The 26549-nt window shown below is 38.8% G+C and overlaps 1 protein-coding gene across 2 annotated transcripts in view; it reads right to left on the bottom strand.

The window, feature by feature from the left end:
- Positions 1-20084, bottom strand: part of ankrd44 (ankyrin repeat domain 44) — a 50057-nt gene extending 29973 nt beyond the window's left edge. The window contains exons 1-6 of one of the 2 annotated variants that reach the window (XM_036577524.1): positions 19530-20084; positions 4864-4947; positions 3987-4065; positions 3610-3680; positions 2012-2212; positions 228-315 (exon numbers count right to left, since the gene is read on the bottom strand). In XM_036577524.1, the coding sequence (XP_036433417.1) occupies positions 228-315; positions 2012-2212; positions 3610-3680; positions 3987-4065; positions 4864-4947; positions 19530-19556 (550 nt within the window). In that variant the 5' untranslated portion in view covers positions 19557-20084. The remainder of the gene's footprint in view (positions 1-227; positions 316-2011; positions 2213-3609; positions 3681-3986; positions 4066-4863; positions 4948-19529) is intronic. The other variant, XM_036577604.1, reaches the window with a different exon arrangement.
- Between the last annotated feature and the right edge of the window lie 6465 nt (positions 20085-26549).

The raw sequence follows: 26549 nt of genomic DNA, 5'->3' as shown, positions 1-26549 counted from the left end.
CATTTAAACATCTGAAACCATGTTGACAGGAGCTTTAAATGATATGATAAACTGTGCTTAATATGACCAGAGACAAAGCAAAAAGGTCAATTCTGTTTACAAGGTGTCTTTAAACCAGTAGGTTTGCTACTTGTAGCGACTCTACTGCCCATTACTGCACAAACACACAAACGCAGACAGTTTGTCAGTCGAGTGTGCAAGTGATTGATAAAGTTTTCCCATCTCACCCATGTACGCAGCCCAGTGGAGAGCACGGCCATCCTTCTTATCAAAGGCATTGATGTTAGCACCTTTAGCCAAAAGCAGGCTGACCATCTAAAAGGCAAAAGACACAGAAATAAACAGATCAAGACAGAGACGAGATTGTAAGAGAGGAGGGATGACTGTGTCAGTCACAGTGGGTAACATGTTGAGTCAGTCATGCGTCAGTGTGTGTGTGTCTCACTTTATATAACATTGCTTTAAATACCGCTCAACAGGATGACGGTTCCACCAAAAATCAAAGCCGGAAGATGGATTAGGAATTGAGAATGAAAGTGTGTCTGTAGGAGGATTCTGTGGGCACATTTCAAGTATGTGATGTGAGGCAGTATGAGTGTCTCAACCCACGGGTTCCTGTTAATGTAGCACTTCATACAGCCCAGGGGCAACAAGTCAGCCCAAACTCTACTGCCTCGCTCATTAGTAAAGATTAAGAGGCAGTTGCACTGAGGTACATGACTAATCTTTTATTTGGATTCAGGTTAGCTCATTCCTAAACTTGATTTGACTTTGCCAATCCTCTACAAACATGTGCTTCAGGGGAATTCCAACAGATTTTTAAATTTTCTGCATAATTCAGTGATTCAGATGTAAACAAAGTCATTCAGAGTGGTTTGATGTGAGATGGCTGATTGTAGAGAAACTTCCAGACAGATATGTTTACAATAGTGGTGACAGGAACCAGGGGTTGTGATGTCTACAACACAAATTTAGCTTTTTATTTACCATCCAAAGCCACCAGTGAACATACAGGTCACCTTAGTCTTTACATGTAATGTTTATGGTAAAATAGTGGTGCATCTGGAAAAAAAGCAGAACCCAATATTGTAATAATTTCCCTTTAATGTAATAACAGCCAGACTTGATCAAAAATGTAATAAAACCCAATAGTGTAACAACCTCTCCAATAATGTAATACAGACTAGGCAAGTTAAAGTCTTGCAAGAAGTTTTAAAAGTAGAGGCTCTTTCTGAAAGAAAAACAGACTTTTCTAAAACTTATTCTCATTGATGCTCCCATCGTTCCAGGCTGGGTTGATTCCTGTGTACAGCACAAAAGCCTAGTGGGAGACCTATGGTAACTTAAAGTATTACATCATCCATTTGAGCAATAATGATCAACCCTTCAATACAACGTCCAATAATGTAATAATGTATTACATCATCAGTAAAACTATTAGCACATTATGAGTTAAGACACTGAATCGTATTACTGGGCAAGTTATCACATTATTGGGTTTTATTACATTTTTGACCAAGTTAAGTGAAAAACCTTTATTACATTTTTGGGGTTATTACGTTCTTGGGAAATTATTACAATATTGCCTTCTACACGGCATAGGATTTTGCCTGGAACATTATATGACTCAATACAATTTCTCCCTTTTTCCAAATGTTGCCGTTTAGTTAAAACATGTTTGGTGTCCAGAGACTGCTTATTTAGTTTTGCATTGGAGCTATGAGGCTAATGACACTCAGAAATAACAGAAGCCTTTGTAGGTTTTCGTTAATTGAAGCTTATAGCCACTTGCTAATATATACATACATATATATATATATATATATATATATATATATATGTATATATATATTAGCAAGTGGCTATAAGCTTCAATTAACGAAAACATACAGCGCTCAAGTAAAGACGCAAACTTCAGACACCAAACATATCTGGGCTGATTGAGTATTTATAGGATAAGAGAAAAAACTTTAAAGCCTGAACTCCAGATGATGTGTATGGACTGCTGTACCTCTGTGTGTCCATTGAGGGCGGCATGGTGCAGGGCGGTGCGTCCCCCACGGTCAGAGACGTTTACGCTGCTGAGGAGCGGGATGATGACCTCAGCGCAGCGCAGAGCCTTGTTAGCTGCAGCCAAGTGCAGCGGCGTCTGCCAGTTCTTATCCCGTGCGTTCACGTCAGCCGAGTGACGGATCAGCACACGCACTGCCTCCTGAAGATGATGAGGAATGAGAGCGTAGGGAACAAGCAAAACACAAAGCACATGAAAGAGTGAAAGTGAATCTCCTTGTATAGTCACTGGTAATCATTAACAGGATGTGCAAGTGGTGAATTGAACACCAAGAGCTTTCTGTTCTCAAATACAACCCAAACAAACAACATTAAATTTAAGCAAATCATCCTTATTACATGCTACACGTGGCAAGCGATGCAAAAACAGGCACTTCAGTTTTCATGCGTAAACAAAACATGGTGACATCCTTTCTAAAGACTTATATTATTCTTTTTGTAACCAAAACTTTTGCCTATTCAAAGCAGGATATGTAAAGGCAATCTGTCACTGTCATAAGAAAACCGCCTACATCCGGTATGGTAATTTAAAGGAGAGGTAGAAAAACAACACACAAAAAACACACAAAAAAAACACACAAAAAAACAAAACATTCCAAATCATTAGAAGTTGCAGTTATGGTGATAACAAAAACAATGTAATTCAATATTAATTGTTCCTCCCTTGTAGCTCATTGATGTTACTGGAGAACCTTTGTTAAAATATTGATTCTAAATAGGCTTGTAATGTTGTGAGCAATATACCATCATCTTGTCAACCTGAAAAATTGTGTTTGGTATGCAAGATATCATCAGTTACACTCGTTTGAACTAAAACACTGATGTGTGAATAAATTGGTCTGATAAACTGCATTTAACTGTTTTGCATATAGTTTTGTTTGCAATAACAATAAATAACTTTAATTTCATTAAAAAATGTAGTCAATTTTTGGCAGATTTTGGTATTGGTAACAACAGAATTAAAGTCGGAAAGTGTAAACACAAACCTGTACATGTAATTAAGTGTGTAATTACGTAATTAGACATAATTACGTAACTACATTTGAATACTATACATAACTAAAATTAACAACTCTCAACTACAGTATTCTCAAATGTTCACATAAAAAGAGCAGTTAGCATTTTCAAATGGCATAAAAACATTTTAATAACTTTTACTGACTTTGTTGCTTTTTGTGAAACTGGAACAAAAACAAATTTTTCATATTAATATTCTTATTTCTATGAAGTGTATTCTGTGTGGGCTCTTCTTTGTGCTGTTGTTAGTTTAGCTGCAGTAGTCTTGCTGCAGTACTCAGTGAGCTCTGCTATCTGAGCCATCTTGTGACGGTTCCTGTTGTCCCAGTTTCAAACTCATTTCCAGTGCAGTTTCGCTAGGCTAGCAAAATAAGCCCTGCTCTAGCCTGCACTCTGCTGCACTGCAGAGCATGTGCTGTCCCTGCCGTCTTAGTTACTTGACACCTGTGCCCCAGCATGAATCTCCACCTCCGTAAACATATTTGTTGTAGGCATGTTTGCGTGTCTGACGGTTCAGCCCACCTCACTCCTAGATGCCACAGCCCTGTGAAGAGGGGTGAGCCACATGTTGTCTTTGGCATTGACCCGGGCCCCTGAGGGAGACAGTGAGAGACACAGTAGAAAAAAAAAGAAAGAATAATTGAAATTTAACACCTCTTAAATTAGCTAAAGCATTTCAGCACCTTTCTGGTAGCCAATGCATCTAAACGAGGCAGAGTTTCCACAATGAACATGTTACAAAAACATCACAAAGATCATCATAAACCAGCAGATGAATATCACTGCAAATAAAACTGTCTTCAACAGTCGTTATGATCTGTATACTATGAGGCTTTCAGGAAAATAGTCTCAGATAACTGTAACTGAATAATGCAGTAAGTTAGAGAGATCTGCTGTACCGGAGAGGATGAGGAGCTCGGTGATCTCAGCATCACCCAGAAACGCTGCAGCATGGAGAGGAGTACGCTTCTCAGCATCCTGAGAAAGAGAGAAAAAGAGAGAGAGAGACAGAGGGAAACCCAAGAGAGAGAGTCAGAAACAGAGAGGGAGAATGAGAGGGGGATATAGAGAGAGAGGAGACAGGGAGAGACAGGGAGACAGAGATAAAGAGAGAAAGACATTTGCTAACCAAATATCATGGTTGTGGATATCAGGGTGTGCAATCTGTAGTGCTGTGGAGATCAGCTGTTCTCTCTCTCCCTCTCTCTCTCTCTTTCAGGGGTTCTTCATTGTGTGCTGTGTTTGCTCTCTCACCGCTCTGGGTTGCCATGCCATCCTGAACATGCTCTCTACTGAAAGGCCCAAAGTCTGGCCTTCTTTTAGTCTGTTAGCATGCCATTACAAATCACTCAGGAGGGCCTGAGAGAAACAGCCAGCTTTGACCTGCAGTTTGACCAGTGACGGAGGCAGTAACAGTGCGTGTCACTGACAGCAGATACGTGTCAACATGTTCATTGTGAAGGCCAGTTTGTACCCTGAAATCATCAGCCACAGGCCACAGATGTGCAGCGCTGGGCCTCTCAAACAGTGCAGGGCAGGACAATGAGATCATTCTGACTGGAGCCATGATGGAAGCTATCTCAAGAAGAGCAGACTAAATATTCGAGGAGAAGAATAGCCGAGAAAACAACTTTGTGTCCTGTCTCCTCTGCCCTCGAGTAAATATATTTCTGTTTTGCCCATTGTCTGTACGCTTCCTAAACCATGTCCGCTGTACACCACTGAAACAAAGAAGCTGAATGTGGGTAGTGGAGGCTGCGGGGAAGAGTTACATACCAGTGCATTGATGTCCTCCGATTTGAAGATGAGCATGCGTATCTCCTCAGGGTCTCCATTGAAGATGGCCTGAACAAGAGGTGGCTGTGAAAAAGCAAAGTGCATTTCAGGCTGTATATAAGGACACTTGGGCCAATGATTTGAACCATTTTAGACCTTTTCATTTAAGAAATGCATTAGCGAAAAAAATCTAATTTACACAATTGTCCCCTTACTTTAAACATAACGCTGGCAAACCTGACATGTTTGGTGTCTGAAGTTTGCTTCTTTAAAAGCCAACAAGTAATGAAAGCCTACTTTGACAGTCAAGATCACCCTTCGTTTATTTAATTCCCAGCCAAAAACAGTTTCCACACTTGGAGTTCAAAAATGATTCAATATAGAGAATATGTGACTCCTAGCAGCTGTGCAGGACCTGGTAGACCACCAAAACACTCACCATCTGATAAACGGTACTTAAAGCTTTCATCTTTGAGAGAGAGGAGAAAATCAAGCTCCACTCTTACTTCAGATCTGAAAAAATCTGTCCATCCTTCCACTGTGAGAACACAACTCAATGCTATAAGTCTGAACGGCTATGTAGCTGTCAGGAAGCTCTTACTGAGAAAAGAAAAAAGACAAATAAGAAGGAAAATGTGCAAATCAAACAAAGAACCTGCTGAACAATGGACTGACCACCCCAGAGTACAGACCTCAACACTGAATGTTGAATTACTTGGATTGAGAGAAGCAGAAAATGCAACCCAGCTTTAAGACTGATCTTTGGAAGTGTGGAAAAACATTCCTGCAGATTTCGTAAAAATTGAAAGCATCTCTCCAAAACACAGTTTCAAGATCTTGAAGCCAAAGGCTGCACAAACTAAATACTGAAAAATATGATATTTAGTTGTTGATGGTCGTTTTGACTGGAAATTAAATAAACGAAAGATAGCCTCAAATTTTTGCATGTACTGATGCGGTTTGATGCAACCACGTTTAAGCATGTCATTCACGTGATGCTGGCAGAGTGTAAGAATCAATTACTTGGTAGCTTCTAAATAACAACGCTTCTTAATAAGCATAAGCTTCATAGCTCCTGTGCAAATAAGAAGTAGGAAGCAAACTAAGGACACCACGGAAAAGAAAGTGCTAGCAGTTAACATATATCCTGAAAGACGAAAGGATCATTGCTGATTGCTGACATAAAGAGCAGCCATTTATCTCTGAGATCAGGCAGAACGCGCCAGCATGAGGGTGATAATCATCAGTCTGTGAAACTGCATCTCCATAAAGAATCACACAGCCACAAGAACTGACATCTTTACCGGGAAGCCAAACTTAAGATCAATGCTAAGTGGACTGCTAGTAGCACACACAACCCCAAATCCGCATCTACAATTACCACCAGCAAGCTGAAAGCAAAACCTAGAAATGACTAATCAAAAATTCTGCGAATGGAATAAAGAGAAAGGCAAGAAGTTCCCACCCCGAGGACACATTGTGAGCAAATTATGGTCGGAGTATAAGCGAAATACATTTTTGTTATCTGTATATAATTATGTGAGAAAAATGCATATGCTGAGTGCTGACTAGCAGGTGAGGGAATAAAGAAGAAAATGAAAAGATGGAGCATATGCGAGGCTGAAGTTAGCCCCAAACCAAGAGCCTTCATGCACTCCAGGCCGATAAAAGTGTCCAAGGCCAGCTTGTCCACACATATCAAAATGGGCAAAAAAGCAAACGAAGGTAAAACAGAAATGACAGGCTCGGTAAACAGGCTCTAAGTGAGTAGCACCAATACCATTTTGACAGAGCTAAAAAAAAATGAATAACCAATATTATTAGTTCAAACAATTTAATACGGTAAAAAATTACATCGTTAAATCAACTTTTTCCATTATGATTGTTCGCAATTGTCACATTTCACTCAAATAAACACCAACAACTTAGAAAGTCTTAAATAACTGTGTCCAATAATGTATAGATGGGGGGCAGCCTTCCAGAATCCCTATTGGTTTTATTAATTTCTGTTAGTAATAACGAGAAAAGTGAGCTGTAAAAAATATTCTGAATTCTTTTGGATCTTTCATTCAAAATATTAGCAAAAATCTAAACTTTATTTAAGGTATAATAATTAAAGAAAAAACTAAATCTTGTCATGAATTATAAGCATATCTCCATTAACGCTTTATGTTTTGAGTTCACTTGAGCGATTAGGAACAGTTAAATGGTCAACTATGATTTCCTGTTTCACTGGGGAATATATATATAGCCTCTATATAAAGCCTCTGCTGTCCAACAAACTCAAACTCCTACAATTTGCCAAACAGTACTGGAACTTTCAGTGGGACCGTGTTCTTTGGTCAGAGGAGCCCAAAATAGAGGTTTTGGCAACAAATACCAGGTAAGTTTGGCGTGGGCACAAAGACTGCCATGCAGAAAAGTACCTCATCCCCACTGTGAAATATGGTGGTAAATCTGCAAAAAACAAAATCAAAACCTGCCTGTCTCTGCCACGAAGCTTAAACTGGGCTATAAACTGGATCTAACAGCAGGACAGTGATCCAAACCTCACCTCAAAATCAACACAAAAATGGTTCACAGAACACAGAATTAAGGTTTTGCCATTATACAGAAGTCACCCAGCACACGGCCTGTTCACCACACTGCCATCAGACAGGAGATACCGCAGCATCCAGGATAGAACAACCAGTAATGAACAGTTTCTACCCACAGGCTGTCAGGTTTCTGAACAAGCTGGGAAGCTGTGAGTCATTCCCTAATACCATTTCACTCTGTCACTTATTTTCTAAGTCACTTTAAAATATATATATGCTCTATTCTCAGATTATCCTTTGTCTAATATGTTTGTACATAGTAGAGAGTTTTCTTACATAGGTCCCTCCTGTCACTGTATATTTTGTGTTTATTTAATAGATTTCAGTTATTTAGTTTTTTTTTTTTGCTTTGTTTTGTTTGCACTGTTTTTAGTATGCATATAATGCTGTCTTGCTGTAGAGTGATTACTTACTCCATTTCAATGCATGAATGTCCTGATATGCTGTGCAAATGATAAATAAACTTAAAACTTGGCCACCCCAGTCCCCTGACCTAAACCCCATAAAAAAACTGTGGGATGAGCTGAAGAGGAGACTCTATAGTGTACACCTCGGAATCATGGAGGAATGATCTCAGATCCTTTGCCATATGTTCTCCAGTCTGCTTAAGCATTACAGGAGAAGACTCAGAGCTGTTATGTTGGCAAAAGGAGGCTTTACAAAGTATTAAATGGTGGGGTGCCAATAATTGTGGCGCATACAGATTTGAGAAACATTTTATTTCCTAATAAGATTTAGGTTTTCTTTTCAATCATACACAAAAAAGGCTAGATTTTTGTAAATATTTTGAAAGATGGATCAAAAGGCAATAAAAATGTTTTTTGCAGCCTATTTTGCTCATGTTTACCAGGGGTGACAATATTTGGGCACTGTAGCTCTCAGTTCAGTCTGTATTGCTGTAATAAAAGTGAACAGGTGGTGACTTTAAGCCAGTCTCTTCAAAACCAGCATGTCTTGAAGTGTACAGTCTCATGTGTTTTTGTTACAACACAAATTAAACTCATTATCAGTGGGATTTTCACCAATACCGGTTAAATGGCTGTGTGTCAATATCAGACGATATTATTGGCCAACTGATATATTGTCAGAGCCTTCTAATATAGTTTCTAATACAGTCACCAACCCTGGTCCTGAGTAGAGTTCAGTGTTCCCAATCCTGGTCCTGGCAACCCCAGACTATGCACACTTTTCATCTAGCAAACCAGATTCAACTCATTAACTAATTAACAAACCCCTTTAGGCCGCATCAGGTGTGTAAGAAAAACACAAACATTTGCAAAGGGGTCACCAGGAATGGAACTGCCAACCCCTGGGATGTGTTCAATATAGCTCAGTGTATACAGTATATACCGTAAACTGCACGCCATTCTTCATAGTAGTAGTATACAGTACAGTATCTAGTATACATACTACAGGGAAAGGGTGTGACTAGACTGTTGACATAAGGGGCCATTTTTCTTAGCCCTCAAATCACTGCTTAGCAACTGTCACCACTTTTCAGCACTTGCAACTGGGTTATATTTTGGTCAAAATGCTCCTTAAATTTTGTCCTGGAGGGTTGGTATCCAGCAGAGTTTGATGATTTCCTCACTCAGACTCATGTAACATCTGTTACTTGCCAGGTTGTTATTATTATTATTATTATTATTATTATTATTGTGCATTTGAGAAATCACCAAACAGTGCTGGACACTGGCCCTCCAGGACCCTGCCCTATACCAGAACAGATTGGAAGGTCAGCTTGAAAATGTCAGCTTTGGATACGTCTGTGTGGTAAACCTGTGTGGTTTCCAGAGACACCTATGTTTTACTATACTTGCTAGTCAGTCTTGTAATTTTCATGTTAACTATGCAGTATGTTAACTTAAATAGATGAAGTAAAAAAAAATGATGGAGACTCAACACTGAATGCAGCAGCAGGACAAATGATTGTCCTTCATTTCATTTATGTATGCATAAAAGGCTGAATCCAAGCCTATTAAAAATATCCAGGGCAAACCAGGCAGTTACGTCAATGGTTACGTCCTCCTGAAATGACTGTGTTGCATTATAACATGAACACTATATACTTTTGGCCAGAGCAGTACGTAATTATTAACGTCACTAGCATACTGAAGGCATTCATGTTGGTCACATACTGCATACCACTTACTACTTCTGGGCACAATCCGTTCATAAACAGTATGTAAAAAAATCTAAAAAAAAACTGTAAGGTAAAAATTACAATGGTAAAAATCTTACAAATTACAGTCATTTAATTTCTTAGAAATACTGCCTCTAACTGTAATTCAACAATTTCACAAGTTGTTCAACTAGTTGTTCTGACATATAGAATTTTACCATTATAAGAACAGTAACAACTGTTAAAATATATGCAAATGTCTGGGAAATAAAGAGAATAATTTGTTTTTGTGAATTTATATTCCATTTCTATTCTAAATTAACAATAGCAGTGTTAAGATATACTATATGTATGGTTTATTTACATGCATTTAACCTTTTTTTTTTTCAAAAATTGACCATTAAATTGAGTAAAAACAGTGTAGGCTATTTCAAACACAGCTGTGGTCTAGTAACAACTGCAATTTGCCACACCTACTCTAGCTAATTAACTTCTTCAGAAGTCCTTGATGAACTGGATCAGATGGATAAGTGTTAACTGAAGAGGTGAGGGTGGGTAGGCAGAATGTTAGATACAGGTTAGACTAAACTCTGCAGATCTCCAGAAGGAGGGTCGGTGACCACTGTTTTGATGCTTAGGTGGGTCAAAGAGCTGCAATTGCATGGGGAATAATGTGATGCATTCGCATTACAGATCACTGAGAAAAGTGGGAGAGTCCAACAGTGGTCAGAGTTAGAGCATGGTTGTGATAAACCTGCTGGTATCTTCACTTCCTGTGACTCCTATCCTCCACCACCGCCCCCCCAGACCACACTTCCTGTTGCTTTCTTTCGCCTTCTCAGAAAAGATCGAGAGGAAGCTCAGAAAGCATTTTCAGTTCCGCTGCAGGAGAGCACGCACACAGTTGTGCAAACACACAAACACACAGCCACGCAGGCAACGGCCGTTTTGGAAAACGCAGTAATGTGAGCCCATGCGTAGCATGTAACAGCAAGACTTGCTTGAGTTTAGTGCTGTTGATGAAATTTCTACATAATTTAATCATTGAAATGTGAAGAAAGTCGTTCAGAGTGGTTCAGTGTGAAATGATTCATTGTAGAAATGATTCAGTGGCTCATTAAGAAAGTTGCTGAATACAATTTCAGATAAATCTGAATGAATAAGTTTTCTCTGGGGACTATTTTGCCTTACAACACCCTGCATATACCTCTCTGTCAAAAAAAACTAAAACCTCTCAAATCTGTCCTAAAGCAGTGTCTCACACATCAGATCACTAATAACTATTTCATTTAACAGCTTTCTGCAAGGACGTTTTTAGAGGCATTAAATGCTTCAGACGTCTGGTTCCTATCAACACCACTTTGAGGAATTCCAAGTCAGTTAGTTTCTCTAGAACAAAGCATTTCACATCAAACCTCTCTGTGGGACTTTACATCATAAACATTATGCAGGCTCCCTCTCTATGTTTTTCCAACCCGCCTACTTGTCTCTCTCTTTCACTCTCTTTCACTCTCTCATACATGCAGAGACCCCCTAAGTGGAAGCATTAATAGGATGTACACATGTTGAGATCCATCTGTTATACTCAGTTGCAGAGCTATCGTCTCAGAGCCACTCAGTGAAATTCATTTCAGAGGCAATCTCATCACCATGAGGCCAATTTAACGGAAGACACCACAGAGCAACTTTTTGGCTCAGTTCACAAATACAGCTCAACAACACCGACAACTTCAAGCAAGTCATGCTGTTACATGCTCCACACGTCATACTTCTACCATCCTACTGCATCCAACAGCGTTTCAGTTTTCACACATAATCAAGACATCATGATATCCCTTCTAATGTCTGTTTCTTTGCTCTGTAACCAAAAACAATGATGCAACCTGCAAAGTAGACAGGTGGATTTCCAGAGAGCATGTGAGCAGAATTTCAGACAGAGCTCTGCTGTATACCACAGAGAGCAGACGTACTCATTTAGTGCATGAGATCACTTCCGCTCTATTCATATCTATGCCGCTCATATCGGTCTCCTGAACACGATGTAGGTTGACTTCTATTCAAAGCATATAGAGGCAAATTACTGACCTGTCCTGATCTAAGGTTGGACAGCATCAAAATAAGCATAACTCAATGTGTTCTTATGCCTTGCATTTATAGACGGTTATGAAGGCCTGTACTCTGAAGTGAATTACATAGTGTACAGAAGCTAACAAGTAAAACATTAAGGAGCTTTAACATCTACCTCATTTAGCGCAGACCCATCAAACCTTTTCCTTAGTTTAGTTCGTTTCGAAAGGTGTGAACACTCCACCTGTACTCACAAGTGCACTGAATAAAATTGCGGGTCTCGGTCTGAAAAATGTTTTTTAGGCTAAAACTTTACAGCAAAACTATCATAAAACAATGTGTTAAGCATCAGGCAGCGTATTAATAACCATTTCAAGTAAAAGTTTCCTGTATGGAAGTTTTACAGGCATTAAACTCTTCAGACGTCTGGTTCCTGTCAGCACCACTATGGGAACAGGAGCAGGCTGGACGCGGACCATCACAAATGAGGACATTCCCTGAGCTCCCAGCTCTCCTCCCAGGCAAAGCCCAGCGTTCCAAACACTGAGGCCTTTGTTGATATATGCTACACCCCTCCTCCCTCCCTCGTCTTCCTCAAGGGCCAATGAGTGTGCTGAGAGCTGAGAGCTTTCCCATTACTTACTGGGGGGGTCCTCTGCTTTTGACAACTTCAGCAACACAGACCTTTCCTCTATTGCAACTCGTTTCTAAAGTCTGAAGGACTGAATGAAGTCAGCGCTGCTTGAGATGGAAGGCTCAGCAATGAGAAGCTGCTGATTCGCTGCTATAAATGAAGAGCAAAATTGATATGCGGCTCCTCGTGACCGTGTTTTTCCCTTCACTGTCTGAGTCAACCATGGAGCAAAAGCAGCAAATGCAGCTCAGAGTTTTTTAGGTATGCATCTAGGGCTCAGTTATCACAATTAATCAATTAAAATCAATTAATTTCATAAAATGACATTGAAATTTACCTTCTCCTTTGATTAATTTGCATGAGGATTTGTATATTTTATATTCCGTTCTTACAGAAAGACATTGATATACATACTCATTTATATGCATTATTTGCTATATAGTGATTATAGTGTTTGGACTTTTTAAAAACAACAATTACTTAACTAACTGTCAAAATAATCACGTTGATTACTCGATAATATAAATTAATAGAAACATAATATAAATATAATATAAGTTAATATAAACAACAGTGACAGCCATAATGCATACATTGGAGATGCTTCTTGAAAGGAAATGTCCGTATTAGGGATTCAGGACTGGAATCGGCCAAGATTGGCAACAGCAGATTTTTTCTCAAAACATGAAATCAGCAATCAGCCAATTTACTGTTTTTCTTTTGGCAGATCAGTGTTGCAATTTTATGATGCAAATGAAGTGAGACAGGTCAGTGCACTGGCCTGTTTATAGAGAGTCCCAGTCTTCAATAAAAAGAGCAAATCAGCATACTGATAAAGCCACTGACAGGAAAAACATCCATTCATTTTAGAGATATACAGTATGCAGTAGGTAAAACAAACAGAAAAAAACGAGTGATCTTGTGCATTACTTGAGTCAAAAGCTACAAACTATGTTTTTTGTCCAATTTTACCAGTGATTTGTTTCTGAAACATTAATATGGCTTTATAGGTCAAAGAGATAGGAGTCTGGTCTTGTATGACTGGAAATATCTGGCCAGCGGCGTTGCCAAGATTACTGGCATGTGGACAGAATTTTCTCTGAGGGCTGATATTGTGAGGCGTTATAGAAAAAATATTCAAAAGCCCTTTACCAAGACTAAGTGTATCATTTACATTGTACCTCATTTTCATTTATGTATTAAAAGGTGTTCCACACAGGCCTTTTAATGTCGCTAACATACTTAATGCAGATACACAAATGAAAATGACAACATCAAATTAACGTATTACAAATACTCAAGAGGACAAATCAGAGTCTGTCAATCTGTTAATGGGTTCTATTGTTTTCCCACAACAACTAAACATGCCAACATATGAAAAAATTAAATACTTACTTAACAGGTTCAAGCATAAATAACCATGTTTGAGTTACAGCTACTTTCTAATTTTCAGTGATCCACACTTCTGCAGCAAGTTTAACTCAAACAACCCAATGATTTTTAATGATTTCCACTGAGATGGCAGTACTTCACAATCTCAAGTTCTGCTTACTTTAAATTAGTGAGGTTAACTTGAATGGAGTACTCATCCCTGTGTAATGTATGGGTATCAACTGAAAGAACTCCATTCAATTAAATGGATTTTTTCATACACCAATAATTAAATGACCTAGAAAAGCAAAGCATCACTCATTTCTTAGAACTGAAACAGCTTAATGCATCTGCCATTATGACAGCATTCATGGCGAATGCTGTAAATGCTGTAAATGATAGACTGAAGGTAAACCTGAACACAAAACACCATCATGGTGAGAATAAAAACATGTCAAATTTAACACTCAGCATGGGAATATGCTATGACATTGTGCAAAGAGAACCAATAGTTATACATTAATTAAATTAATTTTAAAAATAGAAGAATAAGAGTTAAATAAATACATTTTACAAATGCTAAGAATGCTGGGAAGCATTTGGGGTAAAAGACTCTTCAATCTGTAAGACTTCCAAATTAATTGATCTTAACTAGATGTCCGTAAGTAACTAAGGCATTACACAAGACATAGTAAGTGTTACTAGATTTGTATTAGTTAGTGCAATTGTTATGTTTCACAGTGTAAAGAGGTGATGATGTATCATACACAGTGTTACTGAACCACTGGGGCTATGACATTTGACTGGACAATACAAGAGAGCTTGGCTGTCCCTGAAACACCTCTTGCTGCAATGCTCAGAATGTAGCTCACACTTGTGACACTGTGAGACATTTTAGAATGTAACAACATTGGAAACCATGTATGCCTAGTTTGAACCATTTGCATTAGCGCGCTTGCGTGAAATATGGCCACAAAAAGCTAGGCAAGAAATTTACACCTGTGTGAAATGTACATAGAGAAAGACAGTCAATCTAAAGTCTTTAAGATAAACAAGCAAATACAAATTGTCTCTTACCTTAGCTAACATTAGTTTACTAGTCTGGTCACATCGTATCTTATTTCACCTCATACATTTTAGCTGAAAAATAGCAAGCTTGTTAAGAGCTAGTTAGCTGGTACCAAACATGATCAAGTGACTAAATGATGTTGAAAGTTGTATTCCACTGAGCGTAATGTTTCCTACTACGCTTTGCACCTCACGTCCTTTAGTAGCCTTTGGACGGCTGCAGTAATCTTTCTTCATTGAACAGCTTAGCACCTCTGCTTGAACATAAGACGTGGGCTCTTCACTGTCCTCTGGTGGAGTATAGAGTTCAGACATCTTAAGGTTTTTAAAGAGTAACTACACCCCACTATTTTCAGCTAACTCCACTCCAGGCTTAACTTTGAAAAATGCTCAAAAATGGGAGGGGCACTGCAGTGATCTATGGGTCTGGATTTGGGGATGCGAGGGAAACCAGGCAGGTTGGGCGGCTGTGTTTTTATAGTTAACGTTAGCTACCAGAAAATATGGAGGGTGACAAATCATACGGCACTTTTGCAACGTTTGCGAAGCTGGAGATTTTTCTCTACTACCATCCACATCTTCAATGAGGGAAGGTGTTTCAGATCAGACAGTGTGTCTTGAGCCTTACCAGTATGAGCCACTGACTCAAGCCGCTGAAGAGTTAACGCAGCGCCAAAAAATGATTAGCAGCAAGCAAGAGAGGCGTCTAAATGGTAGAACATTCCCTAAAACCGTGCCAGTTAGCTTCTAATCATCTGTTCAGCAGGTCCATTGATATACATATTTTCTATTTTCCTTCACTGGTATGGTTTCATATTTATATGCATGGCACGAGCAGAGCCATCTCTCTGCATGGCTCTGGGCATGGGTAGGGCGTCATCAGGGGGCGGTAACATTGGTTGACTGATTTGCATACTGACATGTCATAGTTCTTTGGTATGAAGACACGTCCTCCGCGCCTATACAGAGCTGAACCAGAGGGGCGCTGCAGAAGCAGAACTGACCACAATAAATATATTATTTTTACAGTTTGGAAAGATGTGTTCACATTTCAAACAAGGCTGGTGTATATTATTACTACAGAACAATGCATTTCAGCTATTAATGAAAAAAAGTCTTATGGTGTTGTTACTTTAAAATTTAAGTATAACACTAAAGAAAAGCCAATTTGGTTATCAAAGTCTCTAATTTAACTTTCATGAGTGTAGTCTAGATGCAGGCTCTAGAAGAGCTTCAAAGCTTTTTACCAAGGCCACCTCTTACAAACTAAATATAAGGGGCATCACTAAAAAAAACACAGGAAAGAGACACATCATCAAGAACACACTCAATGGACTAAACTCCTGTGCGCTGACACATAACACAAGCTCAAGCATTCCCCTCATCTACATGCTCTCTCTTTCTCTCTCTCTCTCAGCAAGAAACCAGTCCCACGGAGACCAGAAAAAAGGGGACAGGGAAAAAAAAGATTCAATAACTTCCTGTGTCTTTCCTCTCTATGCAGCAAGGCAACTGCATACATTACACTTGATGTTAAACACAAGCAACAATAGATGCAACAGTTCTCACATTTTGCTAAATTGTGCTCTAAATTTATTAAAGATTACAGATCTTCGTCATGTCTGGTCAGGCCTCGCTACAGCAGTCACCACCAACAATGTTTTAAAGTGAAACCAGTGATGCTAGATCTTCTTTCTGAGTTGTGAAAAGCCCTGAGTAAACGCCCCGTCTCTTAGGGGTTAAAGAAGGGCTCCTCAGAGCAACCGGAATGGTGTTTAAAAACTAGTTATTACCTCGACACTGGAGTTGCAAACCTCAGCAGCAGGGCTCTACTTGCAAACTGTGGCAAATGAAAAGTCCATCAGCTTTCAGCACATTCAAGCAGCAGTTACAAATACAGTGGTCAATTTCCAAGTCCTAATGTAATTTATTAATTATGCAGGATTATGCAGCTCTATAGAGTGAAGAGCCTCAGGCCTTTATAAATCATGCCCCAATTAACAGGGTGATGCTTAAAGCCACCTACACAGCACATCTCCTGTTAAGCTGCTGTCATTCACCACCTACTTAAAGGACTAGTCTAAAAATGAGATTTTGAGGCTTTTTGTAAAATAGCGCGAACATCCTGTAGCTTACACAGAGAGTCTATAACCCTTCACCAGTAAGCATATGTGCACATATCTTAAAAACAGGTGCTTATGCATATAAGTTCATTATTGTGTATGAAATGAAATCTCACATTACACAGGCATGTATTTTCTCATGAAGTGGGCAACATTTCATTTTCAGGTTTAGCGTTCTCGGTTTGTGGGGTTGCAATGCCGGAACACCCAAAGTAGCTAAGAGCTACTTTAATGGTTCTCCTGGATAAGTTTGGGGGGAGGTTGGTCTTGGTAAGTACTGTGTAATGCACAGTTCATTATTCAAATGTCTACTGTTGTTCATGAGGTATGGCTTACACAGTAATTTTGTAGCTACCATAAACAATAAGCAAAGCATTTCATAATAGTTTTATTATTAGTTTTGCTGAACAATTCATACTAGTTACTTAAAAGATGCCCTGTACTCCAAAATGTGTTTTTAGGTCTTTCCCCACTCACAGAGATAGGAATCTGGTCTTGTATGGCTAGAAATAACTGCCCAGAGGCGTTGCGAAGATGGCTGCCGAGTAAACAGACAGTATAAGGACTTTGTTCTGGCTCACTGAAGCTTCACTGATGCAAAGTTCAGAGGATAAAGGCTCAAGTCGGAGCGCGTAAGCCTGTGTTTTTGTGTCTGGTGCTGTTAGCTTATGCTAATGCTTTTGATTTCACTATCCTTGTTAGCACCAGAGGCTAACGTTAGCTTACCGAGAAGTCTAAAACAACTTTACACACAACCATAATTCCGGCTTAATGGAAATAGATGATGCTGTCAAAATGCTGTCGAGAATCATTTTATTCTGTAAGATGACTTAGTCATCTACACAACAGGGCTGTTCAACAAATTCAGAAGCACAAATGAAGCTGGAAGAGGAATACATTTATACACTTGTTTTTATTTAACTGCCTCAGTCAGATATTTTAGCCACTGAGAAAGGCCGTCTTTGTTTTCTGCACAACGCAAATTATTTTTGCTCAGCGGATGATGTTAGAACATGCTGGCTTGTCTAGATGACACTGAACAGAAAAATATATTTTCTAACTTCTGCTATCATGGTTAGCCCAGCCACATTCATTCAGACTTCTCAGACACTCTGTGGCACTCTGTTAAGGCACTCATGTTCAGCAGAAACATTAGCAAAATAAAATAATATACAATATAATATATATTTCACTGGCCATTTAAGCTAGTAAACATACTTAAAGGCTGCTTTAAATATGTGGTTGCTAGGCTAAACACTGACATGTAACTATAGCACTATGGAATAAATGTTGCAGTGTTACTTTTTTCGGTGCCAATTTTTAACATTTACAGTTTTATAGTGAGAAGTTAATTCTGCTAGGATATTGCGTCACTGTAACTAACTGTGAAAATGTGATTTCTCAAACAGCTTGAACAGTAATGGCAGGATTAGGGATATCCTGTTGTACGGTTATTATAGTGGTTCATTGCCAGAGATCCTGTTACTGATCTGGAAGGCAAAACAACTCCTTGATTTGATCCCTGTGTCATGCACTATGCAGCCAGCATCATCAACATCATTGTTTTTAACCTGAATGACCACTTTAAGCTAAAAAAAAAAACCACTGCCAGCCCTGGATGTTTTGACTAATAACATCCCTGCATGCTCATTAAAAAAAATATTATGACCTTTGTTGGTGTATTAAAAGTTGAACCATGACATTACTTTATGCAAAGGGGTTTAACACATTCTCACATCATCACTACTACAGATCCACATAAGACACAGAGGGAAAGCAGAATAGGGAACAGATGCACACGACTCATTGCTTAAAATAATTTAACTCCATCAGACTTGGCAGCAAAGCTAATCTACATTCAGGAAGAAGCAGCATCTCTAAGCAGTGCAAGGCTACCCAAGCATCAACCCAGTCATATGTGCTATATTCTCAAAGCAGAGGAAATCAACCAAACGTCTAATTTTAAAGGGCCTGTATCATGGGACATTTCATTTTCCTCACTTTTTTGAAAACAATGAGCTTCAAAGATGTACCATTCATTGCCCAATCCATACAGTTCATATACCAAAACTAAGCTGCAAAAATGTTCAAATTTACCACACTGTTTTTGTGATGTCACAAAAACCAGCGCATACTATTCAGCCCACTGCAGGTCAGCCCTAACCATTCTCAGTGAAGTTATAAGGTGTGTTTGAGTGCAAATCGCTTTTTATGCAGAGCAGCCAATCAGAAAATTAAAGCCAATTTGCATAGGCTTATTTAGTCTTTAAGGCAATAACAAAAATAGAATCATTAATTCTAAGAGACAAGGAGAGACTCAAAAACAGGCATATATAATGACCAGCTTTTGTTATTAAAAAAACACAAATATCTGAAGTAGAGCTCAAAATTAAATGCAAGGAAAAGATCTGTATCTTTAACGCTTTAATGCTCACTGCACTGAGACACAAAGTAGAATATCATCAGTGCAGATCGCCTCCAGATTACTGCAGATGGTGCATTTAGAAAAGAATAGGAAACATCAGAAGCACTTTCTGTTGAGAATGGCGGAACGATTTGCATGTCATTTCCTATTATGCAACGCAAACTATTACTGCATGTCTTGGTCTGTTCGTTACTAACGTTCATCCTAGCAAAGTGCCTGAGTGTCAGTGCAGCGAGTGTGAGTGCGGAAAGTCACCAACCTGATCGACGAGTTTCAGAACAGCCATATCGTGGGTCACCTGAAACGGCACATCCGAACCTTCTCCAAGCCCTGAAGACGAAGGCTGAAGGTTTGAGAAGAGGAAGAAGAAAAGAAGGAAAAAAAAACGAGCCTGCTGCTAAACCACTGCGCTCAGGGAAGCAGTAAGACCCTAACAGTGTCCTGCACAGAAAGATGCACAGCGGTGCGGCGCCACAGACCGCTAGGCTATCCCTCTCTGCTTCTCCTTGGGGCCCGGGGTTAGATGACGGCCATGGCCGGCTCCACAGGCGCTATCTTCGCCCAGAGACAGCAGGGCGAGCCGGTGCAGCTGGAGGGAAGGCGGGGAAGGAGGGATGGACGCGGGCGACGCTGGACTCAATCTGCATTTACAGCAGCAGCTCTCACTTAGCCTTCACTTCGGGTGTGTTCAGCTGAACATACATTCTCCTGCTGCCTGTGTGCAGTCAGATGCTCTCAGAAAACAGGAAGTGCTCAGACTGTGGGCCCTCCCCTCTGCTCAGCTCTCTCTCTCTCTCTCTCTCTCTCTCACACACACACACACACACACACACACACACACACAGCGCTAGCAGGCTAAAGGGGGGTTTGCCTCAGTGATGCCCTCGCTTGTTTAAAGAGCCCATATCACATTTTTGGCGTATTTCTTCTTTTCCTGAGGTCCGCTCATGACCTTCGTGTGCTGTTATGTGCCGAAAAACTATCATTCTTCATTTTTACATCACCATTTTCCAACCTCTCTTTTTCCCTAAGAATCAAGAGGCTGAAAACTGATGTATGTAAATGAGCTCTGTTCTGATTGGCTGCCATGTAATGTGCCTCAATCAAAAAGCGTCCCTTTATCACTTCAGTGTAAATGGGCGGGGCTAAACAGCTGTAGGCTGAATAGAGTCTCCCACTGGATTGGTTGCAGTTGTACGCAAAAGTTTGAACACCCCCAATCAAATAACATGTTTTTTTTTTTTATTTTATTTTATTTTCTAAGTAATCTGTGAGCGTCTTTGGGTCTTTGAAAAGTGCTATATAGATGTCTCGTATTCTTATTATTATTATTATTATTATTATCATAATTATTATTATTATTAGAGAGAATAAGTGATCACATGAACACATACATTCATACGCAAGAATGTCCAAACTCTTGCATACTACTGTATGAGTAAACAAGCTGGTTTTTGCAGTTTCTATACAGTGAGTAAATGATACGCTTTGGAACGTTAACAATGTCTATATACTGCATAAAAGTCTGTTATTTCAAAAAGGAAGAAATATTCAGTTTTTCATAATACAGACTCTTTGAGTTGAACATTTTCCCTTGAAAATAGACCTATATGAACAAAGAGCCTGTGTGTGACACACGCTGGCCCTGACTGTTGACTGTCTCCACGGCTGAAGGATGTTGGCTTCTCACAATGTTTACACTTTCAACAAAAGGTGCTCATTGTCACAGAGGACACTCACCAGTTTTAGACTACTGCTCAGCAGATCACTTCTGAAATGTTTTATAGAGGAAATGCAAATACTAGCCGCAGGGCATAAATGCTTTTGCAGCAGTGCAGTCGTCTACTTCTTTCTGCTTTTTGTAGCAATGTTTGAATGTTTGTAGAGGCTGCTCTCAGAAATGAAACTAAAGCTCTTCCTCTTTCTCTGTCAAGCAGTCTGGAAGAGCTCACTGTGTGTTTGAGGTGCCCTATTTAAATCAAGGCGTGTGTATGTATGGACCATTCTACCAAATTAGTTCAAACTGAGGCCCCACAGTAAAAAATGATGAAGTATTCAGACCGCAGATATTTACAAGGAATTTGTAAAGATCTATTTAAACTCAAGGCATTAATCAAGAAAGTAATAAGCTAAATATATTCAAAACCATCCTTTATAGGGTGCTTTCCTTTAGTAGGTATTCCCAAACCCTGACCCCTAAATTTCAGCTTGTATTTTTTAATGATGTTTTCAAATAGATCTCCTTTTAAAGTGAAGTTAAAAATTTAAGTTTAATTTTGATATAAGAAAAAACTATTTACAAAATGCTGTCCCATATTTTCATGTCACTACTGAAACACAAAGAGTTTTAGTCCATAGGCACAGTCTTATTTTAGCCACACCCCTGCATTTCAGAGCAGGAAGTGAGGCAGCACCTGTCCATCACGGCCACATTGTGAGCAGTTAGATTCCATTGTTTTTAAGTAAATGTGCCCCAAAGTCTGAAAATCAGTGTGTAAGAATTCTCACTACTGAAACACATATTTCTACAATCAAGTAAACATTTTTGTGCTTTAATGAAAAACATTATGGTTTTATGTCTTTATGTAAAGACATCACTACCGAAACATATGGTAAAGTTTCAGTAGTGTTATAATTGTTTTGTTAGTGACAAAATGGAATGTTCAGTCATTTGTTTTAATAAAATAAAAGTTTTAAGGTTTAGGATCACTCAGAGCAAAAGGATTTTAGTCTAAAATCCAAGTCAGTTATAGTCCAAAAAGTGTATTCAGTTCTGACTTTGATTCAGTTTGGTAGAATGAGCCATAGACAGTCCAATGCAGAAGTTTGGTCAAATGACATGTTTTGTTGACTTTGTAAGTGAAAAAAATTAACAAAGCAAATGTTTTACATAACAACTAGTGTTCAAAAGCTTGGAATCACAAGTTATTAATAATTGCCGGTATTTTATTTAATAATAACTTATACAGTGTAGATTGAAATACTACATTAGACACCAGGAGGTACAATGTTTTTGGGGGCACCATAAAATTACTAAATGCTGAATAAAATACTGTAATTATCTATTTATAGTAAGTTCTTGATAAGTTATTAAAATTTGATCACCACCATGTTTAAATACGAGAGATTGTGGATGTTCAGTGTATTACAACATCATTTTCAGTGTTATACAGCTTTCTCTGTCATTTTAGTAGTGTCTACAGCAGGGCTTCCCAACCTTTTGCAACTTGTGTCCCACAAAAACAACCACAAAAGCTTCTATGGTCCACAAGAAAATGTAAATGATCTGATATTTTTCTGACTCTTCTAAAGAGAGCTAAACTACTTTGGTGGCTGCCAAGTGCTGGATATCAGGCTGAAGAGAGGAAATTGATTCAATTCAACAGGTTTAGAGCCATACTCAATATAGTCTCCGATTGACAGTGTAAATTGTTGGGTTTCAAAGCTTCATTTGAAAAGAACTGTGAGCGGAGAACACAGAGCAGTAGCTACTCAATTTCAGTTCTCATGCACATGAAGTCCAGCGTGCTACTCACAGCTTTTTTTCATTTCTGTTTGTGCTTATGCTTGGTTTTGTTTTTTTTTTTGTTCAGTCTGAGATATGGTGGACGTAGATGGCCCAGCCTCAGAATCTTTCTTTTGACAGGCGCTTTTAACAATTTATCCATGAGAGGTGAGTTCCATACGGTTGAAAAGTGAAGCGTTTTATTGACTTGCACTAAAAATATAGATATAACAAACATTTTGCCGCAACAATCAATGAGCTCAATATAAATATGACGTTTTATGTTTGCAAATAATCAACAATATTCATCATATTTAAAAGTATGTTTGGTTCAGTGTCTTTATTGTAACAAATTTTGCAGTTAAAAAAAAACAGTCATCGCGTCCTGGCAGTATCAGAAAGACCGCGGCCCACAGGTTGAAAACCACTGATCTACAGCTCTGGTCTCTGTATAATTTAATATGTTTTTATAGGTTTTATGTTCTTCACTTTTATTCTAGAATGTGGACAATAGTATGTTTTTGTGAGTAGGCTGGAGCTAAATTCAAGACATACAGTATTTTCCCTTCTCATTGTGATATAAGTCTGATGTTGAAATGCTAGTGGCACTGTACTATCCATCCTCATATGCAGTAGTAGTATCCATACCTCTTTGTGTGCAGATGATCTTCTGTTCCTCAAAAATCTTATACTTTTGTAATCACACATCACACTGCAAGGCCTTTCCATTTCTTTGCACTTTCATATTTAAGCTCTACTTTTATTAAATTTAAAAGAACAACCTATAAATTGTTCCCTAGATTTCTCCTCAGCTACCAACATTATCATAACCCTGAGTGACAATAAAGCAAAATAAACAAACTACTGCATTTGTGCTTGACTAGATGACATCATCTGATAGTGAGACACAGCTTCTACTCAGAGGCATATGAGAAAGTTTTGACCAGCAGGTCAAGAGGCAGCCCCAGAATGGCTCATATGCAGAGGCTCATACTCCCAGTCAGGAATGTATCTAGAACTTCCAGCTGGCCTAGAGTGATGTTTTTCCTCAAAATTGGTCCCATCCTCTGTAAATCTAAATGTGATCCCACTGTCACTTCTTATTATGTTAGTGGTGACACCTTAGGCCTTCAGTCTGAAACATTGCTTGTGTCTAGCTCCATAAGTCTTAACCAGTGGGAGAGCTCGCTCGGCTGTATCTGCAGAAGGTACCATAGAGAAAAAAAATCCTAATCTGACCAATTTATATTGGGCATTTTCAATTTCCAACCAAAACTTACCAAGAGAATTTGCAGAGTTTGAATGCATCAAGCATGATGATTGTATCGAGCAAAAATGAGCAAAAAAAAAATATTTTTAAAATTTTATAGAAATTGCTAGGCCTTCTCTGAGAAGGCCCTAAGCATTCCCCATTGGTCCTATACATGCATATCTGCTCATACATGATAACCTGCAGTAAAATGTGTGTTTTCCCATGAGCTTCTCAACAGTCCATGAAGTCTGGCCTGCCTCACTTAACCTAGTCCAAACACGTTCTGCCATGGAACATTGAGAATTACACTAAACTTACACTTACATTTCCTGTAAAGTTACTATTTTGGAGACTTTTTTGGACAGCGATGATATTCAATAAGAAAAGTTCAGGTCTTTAAAAATCATAGGTTCACTCACTCCCACACTTATCATAGCGAGTGTCCCGAATGCATGTTTCAGTTTCATTTTGCCAGTGGACAAAGTAAAATTCACTGTACATACTGTGTTACTGCTGTTTTAATACAAAAACACTGTGAAAATATTATCTGAAGGAATCAAAATCTCCCCCAATTTATTTCCCTGAAATTCTGTGTTTATAACTGAAATCCACTTTAATGTTTCAGTTCCATGATTTCATTTGTGTTCCTCAGAAATCACACGGGCACATGAAAGACTAGACACCATTTACTGCCTTTTCGTTTCAATAAATATGCTACCATCATGAGTGTGTTGACATACACTTAATAATCTGATTGTTATTATATTTTGGCAGTTATATCTTATTTATTTAAGTGGTAATGTAAACAGCATACTGTGATTTCTTAGACCAGATTAAGGTCTGGAAATCTAATAAAGAGAGCTGGATTTCATCACAGTAATTGGGTTTTTCAGCACATGTGGACCATTACTCTGATTTCTTTTGAATTTCTCAGTCTGTATATGTGTGAGAACAGACAGCTGTCCCAGAAATAGCAAGAAATTAAGAATTTAATTATTCTTTATCTTCTAGATGATGTATATATTTGTATTTTAAAGTGACTGTGTTTTAAAAAAAAAGCTGAGGCATAACATTTGAGTTATATGTTACGTTTGTGTCACATCTTATTCTGTGAGTTTATTGGCGGGTTGCAAAGCAGAAATCCAATTACTGCCTGACTCGTGTTTCAACAGGAACAGTGATCTGCGTAATAGACAACAGTGAAGAAGGTTGAAAATTGTGGTCGAAAAAAAGCACAATCAATGACTGTAATGCTCATGCATTAATGTAATATGTAAGGAAAAACAGAAGAGAAACTTTCCTTCCACAGCAACACAGACAGGGATATTATAGTCCCTTTTCTTAGAGGAAAAGGTCACTGCAAACAAATCCAAAGTTATTCACTTTTATCCTGTGATGAAATGTTTCTCTCCTGATGGGAGCGATCTCTTCCAGGATGACAAGGCCCTTCATCCACAGAGCACAAGGGATCACTGAATGCCTTGTTGAGTAAGAAAATGATGTAGCCTAAATCGTATGTTATGGTGTTTGTAGTCACTAGATCTTAACCCAGTCGAACACCCATGGGACATTTTGGACTGTGTTAGATAGCACCCACCACCACCATCATCAAACGACCATTTGAGGGCATATCTTTTAGAAGAATGGCGTTCCATCCCTGAAAAACGTCAAAAATTATTGTATTTATTATTAATTTGTAGTTGATACAATAAAACATTACATATCTTGTCTTTGTACTGCTTTTATTCAAATATAGGTCAAAGTGGATTTATAAATCACTGCTTTATGTTTTTATTTAGATTTTGCCTACTGTGCCAACTTTTTTTTGGAATTGTATTTGTAGAAGAATCTTTCAAAAGCAGACAGCATATAGCACCTCAGACCCTGCCTGGACTAGATCACTTCTTCAAATGCCACAGGCAAGCAAAGTGGGGACTGTATAAGAATATGCAGCACTGAATGCAATGCATCACCCAAAACCCACCATAGCCAGTGCAAAGCATGGTGGAGGCAGTTACCTTTTGGGATGGGATGTTTCTCTTCAGCAAGCACTCAGATATTTGAAAATACACTGTCCTTTCCTCCAGAATGCTGAAGCAGACAATTTTGTGATAGTGACCTTAAAGACTCATCAGGAAAAATTAGAAATTCAAGGGAGATCTCCGTCTTAGTGAAAACCTGTGGGAAGATATGCAACACTGTGTCCATCATGGGCAGATTTTCTGCGGAGTATAAGTGAAGAGAGTACTATGAAGTTGTAGCAGACCCCCACCCCCTTGCAGCTGTAACAGCCTCCACTCTACTGGGAAGGCTTTCCACTAGAGGAATTTGAGCCCATTTCATCAAAACATTTGTCAAGTCAGGCACTGATTTTGAACGAAAAGGCCTGGCTCAAAACCGACATTCCAGTTCATCCCAAAGGTGTTCAGTGGCCAGTATAGAGCCCTGACCCTAACTTCATGTAGTTCCTCCACACCAAATCAGTCAAGCCATGTCTTTATAGATGCCGCTTTGTGCATAGG

The sequence above is a fragment of the Colossoma macropomum genome, unplaced genomic scaffold (assembly GCF_904425465.1).
Source record: "Colossoma macropomum unplaced genomic scaffold, Colossoma_macropomum, whole genome shotgun sequence".
In the NCBI taxonomy this organism is placed as follows: Eukaryota; Metazoa; Chordata; class Actinopteri; order Characiformes; family Serrasalmidae; genus Colossoma; species Colossoma macropomum.
This window is presented reverse-complemented; position numbering and strand designations above follow the sequence as displayed.